Source organism: Anolis sagrei, chromosome X (assembly GCF_037176765.1).
Source record: "Anolis sagrei isolate rAnoSag1 chromosome X, rAnoSag1.mat, whole genome shotgun sequence".
NCBI lineage: Eukaryota > Metazoa > Chordata > Lepidosauria > Squamata > Dactyloidae > Anolis > Anolis sagrei.
The window spans coordinates 48,413,082-48,436,867 of NC_090034.1; the positions used below are offsets into that span (position 1 = coordinate 48,413,082).

Genomic DNA, 23,786 nt, shown 5'->3' on the forward strand with positions numbered 1-23,786 from the left:
CTTGAAAAAACAAATGGAGAAACAGAAGGGAAAAGAAAGGACGTTTTATTGATCAGTTTCCAAATCTCAAACATTTTGTCAGCCTTACGATCCAGACTGCATTGGTGAGTATGGGTTCAAAGGCTTGGCACAAGAGCTGTGGGGTCATCCCAAGTGCAAAACCTGGCATATGCATGGAAGGCAGGCCTGGGACACTTCCCACTGCAAGAGGGAGCCCTGCCAGGCAGGCAAGTCAGTTCCGCCACCCAAATCCTATGCCTGGCATTTGCCAAGGCGGCACCACATCTCCAAATTGTCCATTTTTGGGTGGTGGGGGAGGAGAGCTGACAAAGACAGGGCACTGCCAACCCAACCCCTACCAAGGGCTAAACCTTAAGATGATGGTTTCCTTATCCTGGGGGATGTAGTCGGCGAGGCCTGCAAAGCAAAATGAAAGGCAGTCAGTGGAGAATTTCATCTATGCTGATGATCGTGCAATCACCGCTCAAACAGGGAACTTTGAAATGGTTGAACAGAAGCTCTCCGAAGATTTAGTTGCTCTTACTGCTTACTACAGGGAAAACCAACTGATCCCTAATCCATCTAAAATGCAGGCATGTGCTTTTCACCTTAATCATAATAATAATAATAAACTTTTTTTGTACCCCGCCACTATCTCCCCAATGGGGACTTGGAACGGCTTAAGAACAGACAAGCATCTCAAGCTCTGAAGATGAGCACTGCAGCCCTCCCAAATACCTGGGAGTTACTCTGGACTGTGCTCTGACTTACAAGAAGCACTGTTTGAATTTCAAGCAAAAAGTGGGTGCTAGAAATAATATAATAATACAAAAGCTGACCGGCACAACCTGGGGATCACAACCAGACAGTGTGAAGACATCTGCCCTTGCACTTTGCCACTCTGCTGCTGAATATGCATGCCCTGTATGGAATACATCTCACCATGTTAAAACAATGGACGTGGCTCTTAATGAGGCCTGGCCCATCATCACAGGATGTCTACATCCTACGCTGCCTGAGAAATTACACTGCTTAGCCGGTATTGCACCACCTGACATCCATTGGGAAGTAGCAGCCAGCAATGAAAGGACCAAGGTATGGACATCTCCAGCCCATCCTCTGTTCGAATATCAGCCAGCATGCCAGCGCCTTAAATCAAGAAATTGCTTTCTAAGATCTACAGAGGTACTTGCAGGAACACCTCAGCAAGCAAGACTCCAAAAGTGGCAGGCTAAAATCCAGCACTTCAATCTGTGGCTGAGACCAAATGAGAGACTCCCTCCTGGGCACACAGAAGACTGGGCAACTTGGAAGGAGCTGAACAGACTGTGCTCTGTTACCACGAGATCTTAAGAAATGGGGCTACAAATTGGAGTCCGCGACATGAGAGTGTGGAGAAGAGCAAACCACAGACTACGTACTACAATGCAACCTGAGCTCTGCCACATGCACAATGGCGGACCTTCTCATAGCTACTCAAGAGGCACTCCAAGTGGCCAGCTTCTATCAAAGGACATTTAACATAATGCCAAGTGTTGCTTTTTAAAAAAAAACTCTGTGGTTTTTTATACATTATAACTTTATCCTCAATTCACTTTGGACATGATAAATAAACAAACAAACAAATAAATAGGCGAGAATGGCTGCTTCCCTTCCCAAATTGGTGCTGGGGGGAGAGATGCCATACGAAGAGAGCCAAGGAGGGTTGGTTTTTTTCTGGAGAGGGGACGGGGTTCTGTGTCATATAATTCAATGTTGTCAGTCCAGCCAAAGCTAAGCGCACCCATGCTAGGATTTGGGTGCTTTGCATTTCTTTTGAACTACGACTCTTGTTGTTTCCCATACTGACCTTGCTCCAGGAGGCTGCTGGGGGCCCGGAGGATCTTCCAGTACTTGCGCTCCCCTTCCTGGGCCTTCACCCCCATCAGCGCCATCAGAAATGGGCCTGAAAAGGTCTCCTTGGTCTCAAACCTGGGCAAAGCAGGGCAAAGCGGAAGCGTGGGGTTGCAGAGTCAGCTTTGGGAGGTTGAAAGCAAAGAATTTAAGCCCTGGGGCTGAGCCCCCGAGGAGATCCTGGGACTGGCAGGACCCAGGGGAGTCTCAGGGGAGACTCACGTGAGCGGTGCCCTGTCTTCCCTCGAGGCCACATTCAGCACATCCAGCAGAGAGGAGCCCTGGGCCACCGTCAGCACCCGCCGGAAGAGGGGCAGCTTGCGAGGCGGTTGCTTCACAATCAGCTGGACGGCTATTTGTTTGCTTGGCCGGGTGGCATGTGGTGCTGTGGGTGAGGGAGTGCCAAGGGCCAAACCATCTGCAAAGAAGCAGGTCAATTAGGAGGGAAAAGGATCCATTAGGGATGAAACTGAACACCAATGGAGCCAACTGTCATTACTGAATGAGTTGGTGGCAGAAGTTTTGGGCACCATCCCCCCGTCTGCCTTCCCTTCTTACCTCTCTCTGTGTGGCACTCCATGCTGGCAATGTCCAGGTAGCTCTTGCCATTCAGGACAGGCAAGAGTTGGGACTTGAAAAGGACGTCCTGGGAGTCTCCCTGCTCCAGGTGCTGGAGGAGGGAGGTCATGCCCTTGGGGCACTTGGGCTCCTTCTGGCTCTGCCCCACGGCAAGGAGGAACTGCATTGTGCCAGGAAAAGGAGGGCAAGCATCAGAGAAAGGCAGGCCTACTCAACTTGGCAGGAGAAGGGGGCCAAATTAAATGGGTGAACTCTCTTGGGGCCGAAGATAGGGTTTTCAAAACTCACTTTCCAAGTCAAGTAATCAATGATCTATTAGGATGGGCTTCATATCTCTGCGGGCCACACCAACTCCTTCTGGGGTTGTGCAGGTCTGCCTGAAGGGCTGGAGTGGGAAGCACCCTGTCTGTAGGGCATGCAAAAGCTATGGCACTACCCAGGAAGAATCCACACTTTTCAGCACCTGAGGCAGTGCCTGGCTCACCTGAGCTGCAAGAGGGCTGCTGTAGATGTTCCCAAAGGCCCCCTCGGGAGTCTGGGCCTGCAAGACTTTCGCCTTCACTCGCTCCACAGACTGGTGCAGTTTGACCCCCAGCTCTGGTGGGTAGAAGGTGGCCCGCTGCAAGCAGGCAAAGGCCAGCCCTGCCATGGCCTCCGTGTCTGCAGGAAGAAAGGCCCAAAAGGAGAGTGAAGTGGGGGTGCTGCCAATTGTGTGGCACGGACTGAGGTCCAGCAGCAACAGCAGAACTGCACACAACTGGAACCCTTACCCACAGAAGAACCCTTACCCACAGAAAGCTTGCCATGGATCCCAAGCCGGCTGTGCTCCTCAGCGTGCAAGAGCCTGTGGATCACGTGCACATCGGCCATCTTCCCGTGGATGCACAGGGCCAACAGCCCCAAGCCATACTGGTAGTAGTTGGTGAGGGGCTGGCCGAGGTTCTCAGAACCTGGGGCAGAAGCAAATCCCTGTTAGCCATTCCCTCATGAATCCCAGACCCAGAATGGGAAGAGTGGTCATGCGCCATATATGGCCATTTTGGCAGCCTCACAGCCCAAAAGGAAAAGGAAAACCACCCCACCTGGGGAGTGGTGCTGCTTGAAGGCCAGGCGTGGGACTTGGGTTGGGTGAAGAAAAGGCCGATCCCATTTGCCCTCCGCAGCGGTGCCCCTCCTTGCCATGGGAGGCAATGCAGAGCGGACACAATCCAATCCAAAAAAGGCCATGTGGCCATGCCTTAGTAAGGTCCAAATGCCACTTTGGCCCTGGCCCCTAGCCCAACCCTGATAGTGCCTTCCTTTCAGGAGGAAGGTGGCAGCGGGAGGAGCATTGTACCTATCTCCTCCTTCTCCTTGTGCAGGTGAAGCTTCAGCTGAGTGACCAGCCGGTGGGCCTCAGGCGTCTCCATGTTGTGGCAGGCTGCGCGTAATGCCAACAGGTAAAGTGCCAAGCGGCCCGTGCCAGGCTGCTCCTGATACTTGACAGCCACCTGATCACTGAGCCAGAGAGAATCGAACCAAATCAGGGTTAGGCCTTGCTCAGGTGGATTTCCCCACCAAGGCAGGAGACCCAGGGCTCCTACCTGCTGTTGTTGGGCTGATAGACCCCCTTGAGCCGCTCCAGGTAGAGGCGCTCCTTCTCCAGGCTGTGGTGCTTGGTAAGACGGAGTCCCAGGTAGATGTTGGGGTCAGGCTCCCGGGTGGCATCGTGAGCCAGCGCCAAGAGCTCTGCGCTCAAGGAAGCCACGCGGTGCCCGTTTCCTGATGGGATTTCTTCAAGGAGGAAGAAGAGAAGACACAGCCCAGGATAATAATGACATGGCCCTATTGGGTCATGTCACGTCCCTCTTCCTGGCACTTGAACGCCAACACCGCTTCCCCCCATTCTCATTCCTGTCCCTTTCAAACAAACCAAGAGGCAGGACAAGAAGCCCCAAATTCACCAGGAGCTGGCAGAAAAGGCTATACTAACTCAACTCTTGTGTGCCATGGAATCTGAGGCACACCTCCATTTTCAAAACCCTGAAACCCCAAAAAAGTATTTGCTGCCAAATGCCATGCGGATGGCAAAAAGTACACTCTTTGTGATGGGCCAAAAAAGGCACACGTTACAGTTGTTGCCGGCTTATAATTCCCTTTTTAAAAATAAATGTTTGAACACCAAAGCTTCCAGTGACGGAAAAGAAAACATTGGGGTGTGTCTATGCTGCAATATGAATCCACTATGCTATGGAATCACAGGAGCCCATCTGCCAAAAAAAAGCAGATGCCTCACCAAACTATAAAGCCCAAGACTGCAGAGTATTGAGCCCTGGCCATTGAATTAGAGATGACATCCCCCAAACAGGAGCTCCAGACACAAGTCCTGAAGCAGCTTCCCCTTTGGCTTTGGCTCAGAACTAAGGTGACTGTATGATGCGGATCTAATGCGCACCCTGATTTTGGTGAGGTATTTTAGCCCAAAAAGGTGAGCATTAGATTTGAATAAATAGCGTATTCTTCAGGAGCAAAACTGGGGACTGCCTCGTTTTCATTATCAGTGCCCAGTGATGGCAAGGGAAACCCCAAAGAGGGTCATGGGCCATGATCTGCTCTGTCGGGTCGACGGGACCGTAATGCTGGCAGCCCAAAAGCCGGAATGCTACAGGCCACCCCTGGCCTCAAGATCAAGCTTACCTCAGAACCCAGAAAGGGCATGGACTCACCGCAAAGCTGCACTGAGGAGATGAGGATCTGGAGGATGGGGAAGAACCACAGCCACCTGGACCCCATCCCTGCCATCGAATAGTGGAGGAAGTGAACCCAGTGAGGATCAGGGCTCTTTGTCCCGTCCGGGTGCAGTTGCCTGGCAAAGCGGAGAAATCTCAGTGCATTGGAAGCTTCCCGGGAAGCCAGAGCTGAGCTGGCAAAACAAGAAGGACTTTGGTTCACAAAGAAGCCGAGGAGGGATAAGAAGGAGAGAGTCAAAGTCCTGGTGACATCAGCAAGGAGGGGGCATGAGTAACTTGGCTGGCACCTTGAGGGAAACGTCCCTCTCATTCTTGCATCCGCACTGTGGGACAAATGCTGTTTCGAGCCCCACTTTGGGACCGCCTTGGCTCAAGACTCTGGGAGCCTGGGAGTGGTCATTTCCTAAGGGCAAAGCAGACCAGAGCCTGCATTAAGCCCACTGTGTAGATGTACCCAGGGAAGACAATGGATTTGCCAAGCAACAGATCCTGGGACTCTCTAGCATTGAACATTAAGATCAAATTTCAAAATGACCTTCACAGATGAGAGAGACAAATGGCCAAAACTAACAAAATGCATTTCAACAAGGACAAATGTAAGATACAACACTTAGGCAGAAAAAAATGAAATGCAAAGATACAGAATGGGAGACGCCGGCTTGACAACAGCCCAGGTGAGAAACATCTTGGAGTCTTTGTGGACAAGAGACTGAACATGAACCAAGAGTGTGATGCAGCAGCTCAAAAACCCAATAGGATGTTGGGGTGCATCCAAAGGAGTCTAGTTTCGAGATCGAGGGAAGTCGTGGTGCCTCTCTATTCAGCTTTGGTCAGACCTCTTTACCTGGAATCACACTGTATCCAATTCTGGGCCCCACAGTTCAAAAGAGGTATGATAAGCTGGAAGGTGTCCAGAGGAAGAGGTTGACTAAAATGATCAAAGGTCTGGAGACCATGAATAATCCCTTTGAGAGTGTCTTAAAAAACTGGTTCCGTTTAGCCAGTAGAAGAAAAGGTGGAGAGGAGGCATGAGAGCCATGTATAATATGGGAAAAGGTGTCATTAGGAAGAGAAAACTGGCTTGTTTTCTGCTGCCCTTGAAACTAGGAGTAGGAAAGGAGTTTCCACTTGAACATTAGGAAGAACTTCCTGACTGTACGAAGAGCTGTTCAACAGTGGAACTCTCTGCTTCAAAGTTCAGTGGAAGCTCCTTTCTTTGAAGCTTTTAAAAAGAGGTCGAATGGCCATCTGTCAAGGATACCTTGATTATGCTTTTTCTGCATGGCAGGGGGTTGGACTAGATGGCCCAAGGGGTCTCTTCCAACTTTATGATTCTATGAACCAGGGCAGTCCAAGTGGGGTCAAATGGCAATCATTCACCACTGTAGATGCACCCTTAGATACAGCCTTTGTCTGGGGATCATATCATTGTCCCATTCTTTGTCCAAATGGGGTTTTTTGACTGTTTCTCAGTCCCGAGGGTCAAAAAGGACCTATTGTCTTCCCAAGAACAGCCTGAGATCCAACTTTGAGCCAAGGAGCTGCCCTTTGCCCACCTGGGCTTCAAAGCTCGGGTTGGAAAGGTCAAATGAAGAGACTTTGGGGGCTGGCATGATGGGTCAAAGGAGTGCAGTTTGACCCCACTGGAACTGCCCTGGCTCAAGGCCGGGAGTTGACACTTGGCGAGACTGAGAAGGGGACTGACCAGATGCCTAGGATTGTAGAGGATGGAGCCAGGGCAGATCAAGGGGTTCCAAGCAAGCCCACCAGAGCCTTAGCTACTCACTCACAATCCCAGCTTCTTCCTTTCTCTCTCTCTCAGGATCAGGAGCCTATTCCCCTTCCAGTGTCTGCTTCCCGGCCCTTGTTGACTTGAGTCACGTGGGAGGCCTCTTCCAGCTGCTGAAGTCAGCTGTTTGGGTTTTTTTTTCCTGCCAAAAGAGAAGGAAGGAAGTTGCGAAACTGGCAGAGAGGCAGAATACACAAGTGACAGACAACGCCAGGGAATGGCCTTCGCCAGGCAGTAGTTGGCAAAGGCAGGATAATGTGATAGTAATGATAATGATAAAAAGAATGATGCAGTGCCTTTCGTGTTCTTTGATTTGTGTCTGGGCACTGCTGCGTTTGGGGGTCCCTATGTAGACGTCTTGTCCACAGCTGCCTGGTATACAGTAGACTCCTGCAGAGGTGAAAGGATCCCTCTTATCCTTTGCTGAACGCAGCATTCGGTGGATTTTCTGACTGGGTCTGTAGATAGTTTGGAGGTTGTGTTTCTTCATTAGGGATGAATCAAGGAACATGAAAGGCGCTGCAGGCTGATTCAACCAGAGATGTCAGCCATTGCAGAGCACTTGAATTCCAGACAGGAAACAACCAGGGCCAGCTAACATCTCCCAAAGGATTCCCCCAGGCAGGAAGCCGCCAGGCTTTGAAGCTGCAAGGCTACTCAGTGTTAATCAAGTAGGCCAATGGCAACATTCCCACTTGCCTCCAACTGTCAAGTCCTTTCTCCCACCCTGAACATTATTCCACATATATATAAACCCCACTTGTCTAGATTCCAACAAATCTCACAACCTCTGAGGACGCCTGCCATAGATGTGAGCAAAACGTCAGGAGAGAATGTTTCTGGAAAATGGCCACGCAGGCCAGAAAACTCACCCATTACTGGGTTGTTATAAGTTTTTGAGGCTGTATGGCCATGTTCCAGAAGCATTCTCTCCTGACATTTCGTCTGCATCTATGGCAGGCATCCTCAGTGGTTGTGGTGTCTGTTGGAAACTAGGAAAATGGGATTTATATATCTGTGGAATGTCCGGGGGGGGGGGGGGAGAACTCTTGTCTGTTGGAGCTAGGTGTGAATGTTTCAATTGGCCACCTCGATTAGCATTTAATGGCATGGCAGTTTCAAGGTGTTGCTTCTTACTGCCTGGGGAAGTCCTTTGTTGAGAGGTGATTAGCTGTCCCTGCTTGTTTCTTGTCTGGAGTTCCCCTGTGTTTGAGTCTTATTTACTGTTATGATGATTTTAGAGTTTTTTAATACTAGTAGCCAGATCTTGTTCATTTTAATGGTTTCCTCTTTTCTCTTAAAATTGTCCACCTGCTTATGGATTTCAATGGTTTTTCTGTGTAGACTTCACAACCTCTGAGGATGCCTGCCATAGATGCAGGCAAAACGTCAGGAGAGAATGCTTCTGGAACATGGCCACACAGCCCGAAAAACTTACAACCCGGTGATTCCGGCCATAAAAGCCTTCGACAACTTCTTCTTGTTCTTCTTCTTATTATTATTATTATTATTAGAAACACAACAAGATGAGTCCACAGCAGACACTCTGCTGGCTGTTGTATTGGATCACACGTCGGACACTTCCCAGGTGTCTAGGACTGTGTGATGTATCGGTGAATAAAGCATGCAGATCCTAGTAAGGTGGCTTTCTGCAGCTGGCAGATGGTAATTTTGTCAGCGCCGATTGTGTTTAAGTGCAGGCCAAGGTCTTTATTTATTTATTTATTTATTTATTTGGTATGCTTGTATACCGCTAATATCTCAGCCTGTGCGGCGACTCATTGCGGTTTACAACATGTTAAAATATACAATGTTAAAAAATACAATTCACTTAAGCATATAAAAATTAAAATTAAGAATACATACAAAAAACATACGCAGTCTTTAGGCACTGCACCTTGTGTGCCGATCACCACTGGGACCACCTTGACTGGTGTGTGCCAGAGTCTTTGCAGTTCGATCTTTAAATCCTCATATTGTGTCAGATTTTCCAGTTGTTTCTTTTTCTATATTGTTATTTATTTATTATTTTTATATTTATATTTTTATATTTATTTATATTATACTAGCTGTCCCTTGCCACATGTTGCTGTGGCCCACATGGGGGTTCTGTGTGGGACGTTTGGCCCAATTCTATTGTTGGTGGTGTTTAGAATGCTCTGTGATTGTAGGTGAACTATATATCCCAGCAACAAGGTAAAGGTTGTCCCCTGACATTAAGTCCAGTCATGTCTGACTCTGGGGTGTGGTGCTCATCTCCATTTCCAAGCCGAAGAGCCGGCATTGTCCATAGACACCTCCAAGGTCATGTGGCCAGCATGACCGCATGGAGCGCCGTTACCTTCCCGCCGGAGCGGTACCTATTGATCTACTCACATTTGCATGTTTTTGAACTGCTAGGTTGGCAGAAGCTAGGGCTAACAGTGGAAGCTCACGCCGCTCCCTGGAATCGAACCTGCGACCTTTTGGTCAACAAGCTCAGCAGCTCAGTGCTTTAACTCACTGAGTTTGGTCCAGATCCATCATTGTTTGAGTCCACAGTGATCTCTGGATGTAGGTGAACTACAACTCCAAAACCAAAGGACACTGCCCACCAAACCCTTCCAGTATTTTCTGTTGGTCATGGGAGGACTGTGTGCCAAGTTTGGTTCAATTCCATCGTTGGTGGGGTTCAGAATGCTTTTTGATTGTAGGTGAACTATAAATCCCAGCAACTACAACTCCCAAATGACAAAATCAATTTTTTTGAGTGAAGGACATACATTGGGTTGTTAGGTGTCTTGTGTCCAAATTTGGTGTCAATTCGTCCAGTGGTTTTTGAGTTCTGTTAATCCCACAAACGAACATTACATTTTTATTTATATAGATATTCTCTTTATATTATATATTTATTATTATTATTATTATTATTATTATTATTATTATTATTATAGAACAGCACAACAACAGAGAGGAAACAAACAAGGACATCTAATCACCTCTCAACAAAGGATTGCTCCAGGCACTGCCAGGCAATCAAATGCTAATCAAGGTGGTCAGTTGAAACATTCACACCTAGCTCTAACAGACAAGAGTCCTTTGTCCCACTCTGGTCATTCCAGGAACCTTTTCCTAGTTCCAACAGACCTCACTACCTCTGAGGATGCTTGCCATAGATGCAGGCGAAACGTCAAGAGAAAATGCCTCTAGAACATGGCCATATAGCTCGAAAAAACCTACAACAACCCGGTGATTCCGGCCATGAAAGCCTTCGACAGTACATTATTATTATTATTATGGATTCTATAGGATTGTAATCCCACGGCAGAAGCGGTGTGCTTCCGCCGTGGGATTACAATCCTATAGAATCCATAATAATAATAATAGTAATAATAATAATAATAATAATAATAATAATGGCAAGGATCCTCAGAGGTACGCTTCCGCTGTGGGATTACAATCCTATAGAATCAATAATAATAATAATAATAATAATAATAATGGCAAGCATCCTCAGTGGTGTGCATCTGCCGTGGGATTACAATCCTATAGAATCCATAATAATAATAATAATAATAATAATAATAATGGCAAGCATCCTCAGAGGTAGTGAGGTCTGTTGGAACTAGGAAAAAGGGTTTGTATATCTGTGGAATGACCAGAGTGGGACAAAGGACTCTTGTCTGTTAGAGCCAGGTGTGAATGTTTCAACTGATCACCTTGATTAACATTTGATTGCCTGGCAGTGCCTGGAGCAATCCTTTGTTGAGAGGTGATTAGATGTCCTTGTTTGTTTCCTCTCTGTTGTTGTGCTGTTCTATAATAATAATAATAATAATAATAATAATATATTTATAAAAATATAAATAAAAATGTAGAAGCCAATATAAATAAAAATGTAGAAGCTAGAAGCCAATCTCTCTCTGTATTGTCGAAGGCTTTCATGGCTGGAATCACTAAGTTCTTGTGGGTTTTTTCGGGCTATATGGCCATGAGGCATTTTCTCCTGACGTTTCGCCTGCATCTATGGCAAGCATCCTCAGAGGTAGTGAGGTCTGTTGGAAATAGGAAAATGGGTTTATATATTTGTGGAATGGCTGGGGTGGGGCAAAGAGCTCTTCTCTGCTGAAGCTAGGTGTGAATGTTTCAGCTGACCACCTTCATTAGCATTTGAAGGCCTGGCTGAGCCTGGGAAAATGTTTTGTTGAGAGGCTCAGCCAGGCCTTCAAATGCTAATGAAGGTGGTCAGCTTAAACATTCACACCTAGCTCCAGCAGAGAAGAGCTCTTTGCCCCACCCCAGTCATTCCACAGATATATAAACCCACTGTCCTATTTCCAACAGACCTCACTACCTCTGAGGATGCTTCCCATAGATGCAGGCGAAACGTCAGGAGAGAATGCCTCTAGAACATGGCCATATAGCCCGAAAAACCCCACAAGAACCAATCTCTCTCTCTTTCTCTCTCCCTCCCCCCCTCCCCCCCACTTGCCTCTGAGGCCCATCTCAAGCCGTCCATTCTGGTGCCTGCTCCGAACGTCTATTTTTGTTTTGTTTATTTCTTCGGGCCAATTCCAATCGCGGAGGGGGGGGGGGGCTAAGAGGCCTCTTCTCCCTTCTTCCGAGGTCTCTGGGGAAGGGGTCGGAGTGGGTTTGATTCAGGCATCACAGAAGACACCCAGGGGTCCTGAGAGCCTGAGGTGAGTGGGCGGGGCTTGCTGGGCTGAGTGGCACGTGGGAATCAGAGGCAAGATGGGCGGCCTAGAGAAGAAGAAGGTAAAAGGCTGGGCCGCGGAGGGACTGGGGCAGGCATGGGCCAGCTTGGGCCCTCGGGGTGTTTTGGACTTTAATTCCCTCAGTTCCTAACTCCGGGGGGGGGGGGGGAGGGCATGTCTAGACTGGGGGCGGCTCTGGCTTCCTCAGGTGGGTGCTCTCCTCAACCAGAGTCATGCCTGCTCTTTCCTCTTTTCTCCCCCTTCGGAAGTATGAGCGGGGCTCGGCCACCAACTACATCACGCGGAACAAGGCCCGGAAGAAACTCCAACTCAGTCTTCCGGACTTCAGGTAAGGGGAGGCCCTTTCTAGGCAATCTTGAGGACCTCCGGCATCACTCGGTGCTCGTAGAAGCGCACAAGAGGACCGAGAAAGGCCAAAGAGGGGCTCCCTGGCTTCCAGGTTGTTTCTGGGCGCAACTCAAGGTGCTGGGCTTTAGCCTATAAAGACCTACACCAGCAGCACTGCTGGTCACAGCTGACCTCTAGTGAGAGTGCTCAAGGGCTTCTCAGTTCTCGATGTCTATGCCACAGTTTTAAGGTTGGCTTTAAGCCCATCTTTAAATTATTATTATTATTTATTTATTTAGAAGTTTTCTATATCGGTCTTCTCACCTCTACGAGGGACTCAGGCCGGTTTGCAGCATATATGCAAATTACAATAATATACAAAAACAAGGTACATCAACATTACAGTACAGTAAAACATCATCATCTCACTACCCAAGCCAAATCGTCATACAATCACAGTCATAGTGATTGTATGTTCATCCTCCTCCTTCCATGTGGATGAAGGTTATGGTATCAGTCCTCGAAAGCCATGTTCCACAGCCAGGTCTTTATTAGTTTCCTGAAAGTCAGGAGGGAGGGAGCAGATCTAATCTCTAGTGGGAGGGAGTTCCAAAGCCAGGGAACCACCACCGAGAAGGCCCTGTCTCTCGTTCCCACCAGACGCGATTGCGAAGGAGGTGGGACCGAGAGCAGGGCCCCTCCGGAAGATCTTAATAACTTTGATGGTTCTCATTTCCTGTCCACCAACATTACTTTTCCCATTCTTAAGTTGGGAGCAGAGCAGTGTTTCTCAACCTGGGGGTTGGGACCCCTGGGGGGGTCGGGAGGGGGTGTCAAACGGGTCACCAAAGACCATCATAAAACACAGTATTTTCTGTTGGTCATGGGGGTTCTGTGTGGAAAGTTTGGCCCAATTCTACCATCGGTGAGGTTCAGAATGCCCATTGATTGTAGGTGAACTATAAATCCCAGAAACCACAACTCCCAAATGTCAAGGTCTATTTCCCTCCAAACTCCACCGGTATTTACATTTGGGCATGTAATTCAGTTAAGTTTGAGTGAAAGTGAAGAATGCTTTAAAAATGGCAGCTACCAATAGCTGAGAATGAATCCGCCATATTGCCCACATCTTCCCTTCTCTAATTCTGACCTGTGTTGTGCAACCAGCATTGGGTCCCAGCTATCATACTTTTGCCGAGTCGACGGTGCTCTCTGGATGTAGGTGAACGACAGCTCCGAAACTCAAGGTCAATGCCCACCAAACCCTTCCAGTATTTTCTGTTGGTCGTGGGTGTTCTGTGTGCCAAGTTTGGCCCAATTCCATCGTTGGTGGGATCCAGAATGCTCTTTGATCATATTGTGAACTATAAATCCCAGCAACTACAACTCCCAAATGACAAAATCAATCCCCCTCTCCAATGCCACCAGTATTCAAATTTGGGCGTATGGGGTATTTGTGCCCAATTTGGTCCAGTGAATGAAAATACATCCCTCATATCAGATATTTACGTTGCGATTCATAACTGTAGCAAAATTACAGTTATGAAGTGGCAATGAAAATAATGTTATGGTTAGGGGTCACCACAACATGAGGAACTGTATTAAGGGGGGCGCCACATTAGGAAGGTTGAGAACCACTGCCTTAAACGGTTTGGGCCCAGCCTACTTGAGGGACTTTATCTCCTCCTACCACCCCACACAAGCCCAGACATCATCAGGAGAGGCTCTTCTCTCAGTCCCACCACCGTCACAAGTGTGATTTGTGGGAACAAGAGAGAGGGCCTTTTTGGTGGTGGCCCCGCAGCTCTGGATGACCCTTCCCAGAAAAGTGTAATTGGCCCCCTCCTTGCTGGCCTTTCACTCACAAGTTAAAACCTTTTTGTGGAATCAGGCCTTTCCCAATACCCTATAACAGGAAATGACCAGACAGCTGTAGGTAAGACATATCACTGAATGCTATTTCTGACTTAGCAATGTTTACATGGTCTAAAGAAGCGGAGCTTTTAGGATCTTTAGTATAATGTTTTGATAGATAACCTCAGTGGCCTGAGGCCCAGGAAAGTTTTAATGGTACATGTCGTATTTATTAAGCTTGTTTTATATGGTTTATGTAATGTGCAGTTGGTTTCTGTTTAATTTAGTTTATGATGCTGTTCTTTTTTGTTGATTTTAACCATTGTATGCCACTTTGAATCCCACCCATGGGAGAAAAGCAGGATAAAAATAAATAAGTAATAAAATAATACAAGGACCCTAGAGGACCCAGAGATCCCCCGAGAGGCGTTCCCTGTAGATATCTATGGCCTCCAGCAATTATTGGAGGAAGATGGACATAGAGTCACAGTAAAGGACCTAGAGATTCCTAGAGAGGGGTTTTATGTATTATTATTGCAGGAGGATCTAGATTGCTATAGAGGATGCCTCCCTAGGAATTTCTTGGTCCTCTAGTATGACTCTATACCCATCTTCCTCGGGTTCATGCCAGATAATAATATTCATTATTATTATTATTTTAATATATTAATAATAAATGAGAATGATGACCATAGAATCACACTAGAGGAGCCATAGATTCCTAGAGATGGGTTATCCAGCAATTATTGGAGGAAGCTAACTATAGAATCTCACTAAAGAACCTAGAAAGCCGGGGAGGGGGGGGTTATCACTAGAAATCTCTCACATGACTGGAGGAAGCTGGCCATAGAGTCACTCTAGAGTACCCAGGGATCCCTAGAGAGGGGCTCTTTGGAGGACCTCGAGTGAACACTGGTAATCAAACCCACCAAAGTCCAAAGCACTGATGTGGAGGGACAGCTGTGCATGAACTGCCCTGGCTTCCTGTTATGGGATCCTAGTTGTTGTCGTTTGGCCCCTTTGGGGAGAGAAGGTGCGAGGCCTTGTCTGACTACAACTCCTAGGGTTCCGCAGCTGCTAAAGTGGTGTCAAACTGCATTTGTTCAGCAGTGGAGATGCCCTCTTGAATAGTGGCCCTTTCCTTTCCCAGGCGCCTCTGCATCCTGAAGGGCATCTACCCACACGAGCCCAAGCACAAGAAGAAAGTCAACAAAGGCTCCACGGCACCCCGGACCTTCTACCTCATCAAGGACATCAAGTTCCTTCTCCACGAGCCCATCGTCCACAAGTTCCGGGAGTATAAGGTCTGCTCTGTGCCCCCGCTCCTCTCTTAGACACCCTTGCTCTTGGGACCTTGTCCTATGCTTGCTTTTGGGGGATACTACATGGGTGTTAGGCAGTTGCTGAAAGCAGGATGAGTCTCCAATGCCTCTCCCTCCTGCAGGTGTTTGTTCGGAAGCTGCGCAAAGCCTATGGGAAGAGCGAGTGGAATGCCGTTCAGCGGCTGAGAGACAACAAGCCTGGCTATAAGTTGGACCACATTGTCAAGGAGAGGTAAATGTCGCATCAGAGCCAGTTAGGGTCCAAAGAGCAAGGGCCTGGAGTTTAGAAGCTCTAGCATGGTGTCATGGTTGGCATGTGTGATCTGAACTCATGTGTAGATCTTTTCTTAGTGTAGCAATAGGGCAAGAAGAGTCGTTGAAACTTATGTCTTCTATATGCTAGCTTAGCCACCCGGCGATGCCTGGGTTAGGTCTTTTGTAACACTATTTATTAGAAAATGGCATTCATAACCTTTTGGAAAACATCATTTGACTATAATAACTTTTTAGCAAAAGCATGACCTTTCAGAGAAGAGCCAAACACCCTTTAGAGTAGAATCTTCTCTTGCGGTATGCAGATATAATTATGCACAGCAATGGTTTCAGTTGTCAGACTGAATAACCTGTTATCTCTGATCTGTTAGGAAAACAGAGATTTGCCAGTGCATAAAAACAGCAGAGCTTTAGAAGTGTTTTTCGGTGCCCAAATATATATGGATTCTCCCATAAAACAACTTGTTTATATCATGCACTCAAGAGACAAAATGAAGCAGACTTTGATAAAAATAACATATTTGATTTACTCACAACCTTCATGTGTTGAGCATATACAGGTACAAAACTTTTCAGTCATTGAACTGCTAAACAGCTGAACTGCTGAACATATTACTAGAGAAGGCTTGAAGAAGGTCATCATTTCAAAAATTAGCAGTAGTAATTTATGTATTGTTTTTAAATGTTCTAATTGTTTTAATGTACTTTTAAATTCTATTTTAACATTTATTTAAGCGTACATGGTGTTTTATGGCATCGAATTGTTGCCTATATGTAAAGCTGCCTTGAGTCCCCTCCAGGGTAAGAAAGGCAGGGTAGAAATGTCGCAAATAAATAAATAGTCACTGTCTGGTTTGGGATTTTATGAATGATCCCATTAGAAATGCACATGGCTCTCTGGACACATGGGACTGTGGATGTGGAGGTGGATGGACTACATCTCCCGTCAAATCTGGTCCATTTCCCCCAAACTTCGCCAGCATTTTCAGTTGGTCCTTACAGATGTGTGTGCCAGGTTTGGTCCAAATCCATTGTTGGTGGGGTTCAGAGTAGCCTTCAGATGCAGGGGGAAACGACCACTCCCATCATCCTGGGTCAACCCCCCCCCCCCCCAAAAAAAAACAAAACAACCCTGCCATTACTTAAAGTTGGTCTCTGAATGTGGAAGCCATCTTGGAAAATGCATACAAGCCGACAGATACAAACATATTTTCACTTTAGATAGATAGTTAGATGTATAGATCTTGAGAGGCAGGTATCAAATATTATTGCTGCTGTTGTTATGATTTTGTCATGCTTCCTTTCCTCTTTGTGGCATCAGGTACCCGACCTTCATTGACGCCCTGCGCGACCTGGATGATGCCCTTTCCATGTGCTTCCTCTTTGCCACCTTTCCCCGCACCGGCAAGTGTCATGTCCAGACCATCCAGCTCTGCCGCCGGTTGACCGTGGAATTCCTCAACTACGTGGTCGCTTCCCGCGCCCTGCGCAAAGTGAGCAACAGCTTGATCCGTGCTCTTAGGAGACCTGCCGATTGGATGGCATGAGAGCCATGCCTCGCTGGCCAACGGGCGCAGAGGGGGTCTCCCTTACTGTGTGTGCTCTTTTCCAGGTCTTCCTGTCCATTAAGGGCATCTACTACCAGGCAGAGGTAATGGGGCAGCTGGTCACCTGGATCACTCCGTATGCCTTTTCCCACAACGTGAGTCTCTTTGGGTTTCATGTACTTTTTTCAAACTCTGTTTCCTGCCCTCATATTGCACTTTGGATTGGGCAGCATCTGCCCTTCTCTCTGCAATTGGTGCCTGCTCCCTCTTCCAATTCAGAGCCATGAAAATAATCAGAATAATCATTTTATTTCTTATTTGCCTCTCCTCAAGGCTCGATGTTGGGCACAATACATCGTCTTAAAACATTGTGCAAAAATGCACAGATTAAAATGTACTTCTGTGAAATATATGTATTACAATGCACAGTACAAAAAGATTCAACACAGAACACGAGTGGTAATAATGCACTTTCAGGGGAGAAATCCACATTGAAGAAGTCATGGAAGGCCCTCATTGCTGAGCTTTGATTATAGTCATGGAGACTCCAGGGCCAGAGTGTTCCTATCAACTCTGCTCTTAATTCTAGAATCATAAAAGTGTCAGGATGTAGAATGTTATTGGTTTCTTTGATTGAGCTCCACTGTCCCAATTCTTTGTGGGCTTCAATCGCCAAACCTAGATGGGTGAGTGGCTTGTTTGAAAAAAGTCCAGAGCTTTGCGGCAACAACTTACAAAGGAGGCTGACTTATGCCCCAAGTATGGGGAAAGGAGCCCCCGTTGGCTCAGTGGGTTAAACTGCTGAGCTACTGAACTTGTTAACCAAAAGCTCATAGGTTCAAATCCGGGAAGTGTCATAAGCTCCTGCTGTTAGCCCCAGCTTCTGCCAACCTAGCAGTTTAAAAACATGCAAATGTGAGTAGATCAATCGGTACCACTCCAGCAGGAAAGTAATGACGCTCCATGCAGTCATGCCGGCCACGTGACATTGGAGGTGTCTACTGACAACGCCAGCTCTTCGGCTTAGAAATGGAGATGAGCACCAACCCCCAGAGTTGGACACGACTGGACTTAATGTCAGGGGAAAACCATTACCTTAGTATGGGGAACGTGTCTCTTCTTGAATTGTTGGCAGCATTGATGGGTTCCATCATACAAATGTGTTGAATGCTCATGAAACAGTTGTGCTTTCCCTGCCTCGTTGCAGCATCCAACCGACGTGGATTACCGAGTGATGGCCACCTTCACAGAGTTCTACACCACCCTCCTGGGCTTTGTCAACTTCCGCCTCTACCAGTCCCTCAACCTGCATTACCCCCCAAAAGTCAGTGAAGGAAGGGGGGCTTTAGGGGAGTCCAACTTTTTCTGGGTTGGGAAATAATAATAATAATAATAATAATAATAATAATAATAATAATTTATAATCATCTGTCTTTCAGATTGAAGGCTCACCTTTAGTTGAACAGAAGCCGGAGCAAGAGGAGTTGTATGCTTTGGTCTCAGAGAGCTATTTGGAGGTGTGTGTGCCAGGATTCTGCTAGGGAGAGTTACCTTTCTTAGACTATAGCATTCTGGGCAGAACCCCCCCCCCCCCAAAAAAAGACCTTTTCCCAGATCAAGATTGATAATAATAACAACAAAAACCCGCCCTCTCTCTCCAAAGTGACTCAGGGTGGTTTCCAAAGAATAACAAAAATGGCAAACATTCAATGCCAAAAACAAACAAACAACAATCAAGATGAAACATGAAATAAAATAAATTCCATAAAATGATCCCCCCTGAGTCTGCCCCAAATGGTCTCCTTCTTCTGTTTCCCTGGAGTCCAGCTTTTCTCAAACCAGTGCTCTCTCAAAACCTGGGACCGCCAAGTCCCAGGATCCCCAGTTGGATCTTGGAATTCACAGGCCTGCCTATCTTTATTTGACTTCCCAGGCCCAGTCTCCTCACATCTGTGTTCATTGCCGACCTGTTTTCTCCCTTTCCAGAAACTGTCTGCCTTGAGTGCTAGCTTGGCTCGAACGGTCGCCCCTAGCCCAGAGGAGGAGGAGGCCGAAGTGGACGAATTCCCCGTGGAAGGAGTGAGTGTCACCTCCATGTGTTGCCATTTTGAGAGGAAAGCAATTCCTTGAGGGCTTGCAAGGGGGGAGATGGGCTCCTGACCCTCGCTGCCACCTTCCCCTGCTTCCTATCCGTTTCTCGTACTGCAGGAAAGCGCTGAAGAAGAAGATGCCCGGAAGAAGGAGCAGGAGGCCCTGGAGAAGCAGAGAAAACTCTTTGAGGGGCTTCGCTTCTTCCTCAATCGGGAGGTGCCCCGGGAGCCACTGGCGTTCATCATCCGGTACGTTGAGATGGGAAGACTTCCTTTGTGGGATCCTGATAGACTCCTCCTTCCAAGCTCCGCTTATGAGACAAAGGGGTGGGGTGGAGTGTTGACTGCTCTGTTGCTTTTTGCGTCTCTGTTCAAGTCAATGCTCCCTTCTTCCGTTGGTGTTACTCCTCTCTGAATCCCCCCTTCCCCCCGAAATGTGTTTTTGGGTCCCTTATGGTCTCCTTCGGCAGGTGCTTTGGGGGAGAAGTGTCCTGGGATCGATCCGTCTGCATTGGAGCCACCTATGATGTGACTGATCCCAAGATCACCCACCAAATTGTTGACCGGCCTGGTTTGGAGCAGCAAGTGATTGGCAGGTAGGGACCATTCTTTGCCAGCTAGAATCCCTCCCAACTCCTTCCTCCAGCATCCAGTGAAAAGCTTTGAGTGAAGAAGAGTCCATTTGCGCGACGAGGGTGTTTTCCTTGCTGCCATTGGCTGCCTTTCTCTCCCACCCCCTCCTCCAGGTGCTACCTCCAGCCCCAATGGGTCTTCGACTCGGTCAACGCCAAACTGTGTCTTCCAGTGGGCAACTACTTCCCCGGCGTGGCCCTGCCGCCTCACCTCTCCCCGTTCGTCTCCGAGAAAGAGGGTGACTACATCCCACCTGAGAAGCTGAAGCTCTTGGCCTTGCAGCAGGGCAATGGTCCAGGTAATTTGCTCCTTTTCCATCCTTAAGCTGAGAGGGCTTTTCTCTGGCAAGTTCTACAAGAGTGCTGTGCTGCTCTGGGATGGCAGTTCTGCTTTTTTCTCTTTGCAGGAGAAGAGAGCGAGTCAGGAGAGGAAGAGGAGGAAGGAGAAGGTGCCACCGAGAGCGAGGAGGAGGATGATTCTGAGAAAGAAGATGAAGGCCGGCTGAAAAAGATGGAAGCACAGAGGTCCCAGAGCAAGGTAATGGGGGGAAAGTTGGAAAATGTGTCATCTCAGTGAGATGGTGTCGGAGACCTCCATGCATTGAAACCCAGCCCTCTTCTGTTCATCGTCAAGAGATTTTTTCAAATGGGGTTTCATTTTTCCTTTTGAGCTGATGGGTTCCACCTGAACGTTAGAAAAACTTCCTGACTGCAAAAAAGCAGTTCAACAGCCTAGCAGAAAGGGGGTTAGAGTGGATGGCCTCTGAGGGTCCCTTCCAAGCCTTTGGATTCTGGGATCCCTCTTTTTTCCTTCCCCAGAGCCTCCCAGTGAAGGTGACGGCCGGGAAGGTGTTGAAGGAGGACAAGGAGCGCCTGGCCCAGGAGGAGCAGAGCGAAGAGAAGCGCTTGGCCATCATGATGATGAAGAAGCGGGAAAAGTACCTCTACCAGAAGATCATGTTTGGAAAGAAGCGCAAGATCCGAGAGGTAGGAGGGCCACAGCCAGGGGAAGCACAGAACCCACTTGACCAGTCACAAGCTGAAAAGCATATATGTGCCAAAGAGTTTTCTTTTGGTGGTTGTGGTGGGGTTTATGGCATCAGTTCATGTCTCTCTCTCTTGCCATCAGGTCAAAAAACTGTCTGAGAAGCGGAAAGCGCACGACGCGGCCATCAAATCGGAGAAGAAGAAGGGCAAGAAGGCGCGGCGGGAGTAACACAGGCCTCCCCTAGGAGTCCATCCCTGATTGTCCCTGCCAGATGGACCTTTGCGACTTAGAGCAGGGCCCATTGGCACCTGTGGGTCTCTCCTCATCTTCCACCCCTTCCGCGGCCTCCAAACGGGAGCCCTGCTTTGGAAATACTTCTAGTTCAAAGGCCTCTGCTTGGACAAGCCGATCCACAGAACAGTCATTTTGAGAAGACGAAAGGTGTTTACGTTGGTTTGCACCCCTCCTTCCCTGCATTTTGATTCCTCCCCCCTGAACAGCACCTTGACGTTGAGCCATTGTTGCCTTTGAATTGCAGCTGTAAATCTTCCAATTATTAGGTTCTTGTGGGTTTTTTCAGGCTATATGGCCATGTTCTAGAGGCATTTTTCCTGACGTTTCGCCTGCATCTATGGCAAGCATCCTCAGAGGTAGTGAGGTCTGTTGGAAATAGGAAAATGGGTTTATATATCTGTGGAATGGCTGGGGTGGGGCACAGAGCTCTTCTCTGCTGAAGCTAGGTGTGAATGTTTCAACTGACCACCTTCATTAGCATTTGAAGTCCTGGCTGAGCCTGGGAAAATGTTTTGTTGAGAGGTGTTAAGATGTGCCTGGTTGTTTCCTCTCTGCTGTTTTGCTGTTGTAATTTTAGAGTTTTTTTTAATAATGGTAGCCAGATTTTGTTCATTTTCATGGTCTCCTCCTTTCTGTTGAAATTGTCCACATGCTTGTGGATTTCAATGGCTTCTCTGTGTAGTCTGACATGGTGGTTGTTGGAGTGGTCCAGCATTTCTGTGTTCTCAAATAATATGCTGTGTCCAGGCTGGTTCATCAGGTGCTCTGCTATGGCTGACTTCTCTGGTTGAAGTAGTCTGCAGTGCCTTTCATGTCCATATATACCATGCAGCTGTGGACAAGTCTACATAGGGACCACCAAACGCAGCGCCCAAACACGAATCAAGGAACATGAAAGGCACTGCAAACTACTTCAACCAGAGAAGTCAGCCATAGCCGAGCACCTGATGAACCGGCCTGGACACAGCATATTATTTGAGAACACAGAAATGCTGGACCACTCCAACAACCACCATGCCAGACTACACAGAGAAGCCATTGAAATCCACAAGCATGTGGACAATTTCAACAGAAAGGAGGAGACCATGAAAATGAACAAAATCTGGCTACCAGTATTAAAAAAACTCTAAAATTACAACAGCAAAACAGCAGAGAGGAAACAACCAGGCACATCTTAACACCTCTCAACAAAACATTTTCCCAGGCTCAGCCAGGACTTCAAATGCTAATGAAGGTGGTCAGTTGAAACATTCACACCTAGCTTCAGCAGAGAAGAGCTCTTTGCCCCACCCCAGTCATTCCACAGATATATAAACCCATTTTCCTATTTCCAACAGACCTCACTACCTCTGAGGATGCTTGCCATAGATGCAGGCGAAACATCAGGAAAAATGCCTCTAGAACATGGCCATATAGCCCGAAAAAACCCACAAGAACCTAGTGTTTCCAGCCATGAAAGCCTTCGACGATACATCTTCCAATTATTGTTTACTCTTTTATTAAACTCAAAACTTAGGGCTTCCAGCAATGTGTTTACAATTCATATTTTCATGGATTATGGCCTTTACAACTTGCTGTGTATATACATTTCCAACAATATTTTCACGATATACATACACATTTCCAACAATATTTCCACTGAGAATGTGTGTGTGTGTGTGTGTGTATACACACACACACACAATAATATTTCCATCATGGATGAAATATATATACACACGCACATTTCCAACAATATTTCCATTGAGAATGAATGAATATATGTATGTGTGTGTGTGTGTGTATACTCACACATACATACATTCATACACTCACACACACAATATTTCCATCAAGGATGAAATATATATATATACACACACACATACATGCACACACACATTTCCAGCAATATTTGAAAATGAACTATGAAATAATGTGTGTATATATGCACACACATACACATTTCCAATAATATTTCCATCAAGGATGAATTATAAAATATATATTACATAGTTAATTCTTAATGGAAATATTGAAAATGTGTGTGTGTGTGTGTAAATATATATAACATTTCAATCAAGAATTAACTATATAACATGTTTATATATATTTTCACCGAGAATCCACATTCTCAATACCACCCGATATTAGTTTGAAAATCAGATGGTTTCATTTTTTTCTTCTCAACCTAGATTATACATATATACATCTCACTCCTATATGGTAGCCTCTGGTGGTGCAGGACTGAAGACCCAACAGGTCAGAGGTTCAAATCCGGGGAGAGTGTGGATGAGCTCCCTCTGTCAGCTCCAGCTCCCCATGCAGGGACATGAGAGAAGCCTCCCACAAGGATGGTAAAACATCCGGACATCCCCTGGGCAGCGTCCTTGCAGATGGCCAATTCTCTCACACCAGAAGCAACTTGCAATTTCTCAGGTCGCTCCTGACACACAAAAAAACCTACCATATAAACCAAAAAGCTTTCTTTTTTTCATATCTGTGTTAATGGGGTTAGCTGATGAGTACAATATTGTATAAGAATGGCTAGAAAACAGCTTGAAGATGTCTGGAGAAGCCCAACATCAATCTTTGGGTTGCCCTCCGCTGCAAAGCCATGCAAGTCCATTCAAGGTCGATCTTCCCCTTAACATTGGGCTTAATGGGACTCCAGGGAGCATAACGGCGAGTTAATGAATAAGCAAGTTAATGAATTAGCCATGGGATTTTTTTTAAAATCCAGTGTATTGGTTGCTTCCAAGTGAGTGAAGCACA

The 23,786-nt window shown here is 47.1% G+C and overlaps 2 protein-coding genes across 5 annotated transcripts; one reads left to right on the forward strand and one right to left on the reverse strand.

The window, feature by feature from the left end:
* Positions 1–29: 29 nt before the first annotated feature.
* On the reverse strand, positions 30–11,576 carry TCN2 (transcobalamin 2). Of its 4 annotated transcripts, none has more exons than XM_060785320.2 (11): positions 11,462–11,576; positions 6,992–7,132; positions 5,178–5,317; positions 4,056–4,245; positions 3,809–3,969; positions 3,261–3,422; positions 2,957–3,132; positions 2,452–2,632; positions 2,116–2,311; positions 1,850–1,971; positions 30–417 (listed from the first exon to the last, which is right to left on the reverse strand). In XM_060785320.2, the coding sequence occupies exons 3-11, from the start codon at positions 5,251–5,253 to the stop codon at positions 356–358; spliced, it is 1,326 nt and encodes a 441-aa protein (XP_060641303.2). In that variant the 5' UTR covers positions 5,254–5,317; positions 6,992–7,132; positions 11,462–11,576; the 3' UTR covers positions 30–355. The 4 variants fall into 4 exon arrangements, with proteins under 4 accessions (XP_060641303.2, XP_060641304.2, XP_060641301.2 ...); XM_060785321.2 differs by having other exon boundaries at positions 5,178–5,374; XM_060785318.2 differs by having other exon boundaries at positions 5,178–5,374; positions 6,988–7,132.
* Positions 11,577–11,644: 68 nt separating this feature from the next.
* PES1 (pescadillo ribosomal biogenesis factor 1) lies at positions 11,645–21,057 on the forward strand. The gene is made up of 15 exons (XM_060785316.2): positions 11,645–11,745; positions 11,954–12,033; positions 15,037–15,190; positions 15,331–15,440; positions 16,803–16,974; positions 17,094–17,183; positions 18,236–18,352; positions 18,468–18,545; positions 19,015–19,107; positions 19,237–19,367; positions 19,589–19,714; positions 19,865–20,049; positions 20,158–20,288; positions 20,570–20,737; positions 20,880–21,057. The coding sequence occupies exons 1-15, from the start codon at positions 11,722–11,724 to the stop codon at positions 20,964–20,966; spliced, it is 1,746 nt and encodes a 581-aa protein (XP_060641299.2). The 5' UTR covers positions 11,645–11,721; the 3' UTR covers positions 20,967–21,057.
* Positions 21,058–23,786: the final 2,729 nt, after the last annotated feature.

Coding starts and splice junctions, on each gene's coding strand:
- TCN2 (XM_060785320.2), bottom strand. CDS start 5,253: ATGGCAGGGATGGGGTCCAGGTGGCTGTGGTTCTTCCCCATCCTCCAG. Junction 3,133..3,260: donor CCATGGCAAGCTTTCTGTGG/GTAAGGGTTCTT, acceptor TTCTTCCTGCAG/ACACGGAGGCCATGGCAGGG. Junction 2,633..2,956: donor GCAGCCCTCTTGCAGCTCAG/GTGAGCCAGGCA, acceptor GGCACAATGCAG/TTCCTCCTTGCCGTGGGGCA.
- PES1 (XM_060785316.2), top strand. CDS start 11,722: ATGGGCGGCCTAGAGAAGAAGAAG. Junction 15,191..15,330: donor ACAAGTTCCGGGAGTATAAG/GTCTGCTCTGTG, acceptor TCCCTCCTGCAG/GTGTTTGTTCGGAAGCTGCG. Junction 20,050..20,157: donor GCAGCAGGGCAATGGTCCAG/GTAATTTGCTCC, acceptor TTCTCTTTGCAG/GAGAAGAGAGCGAGTCAGGA.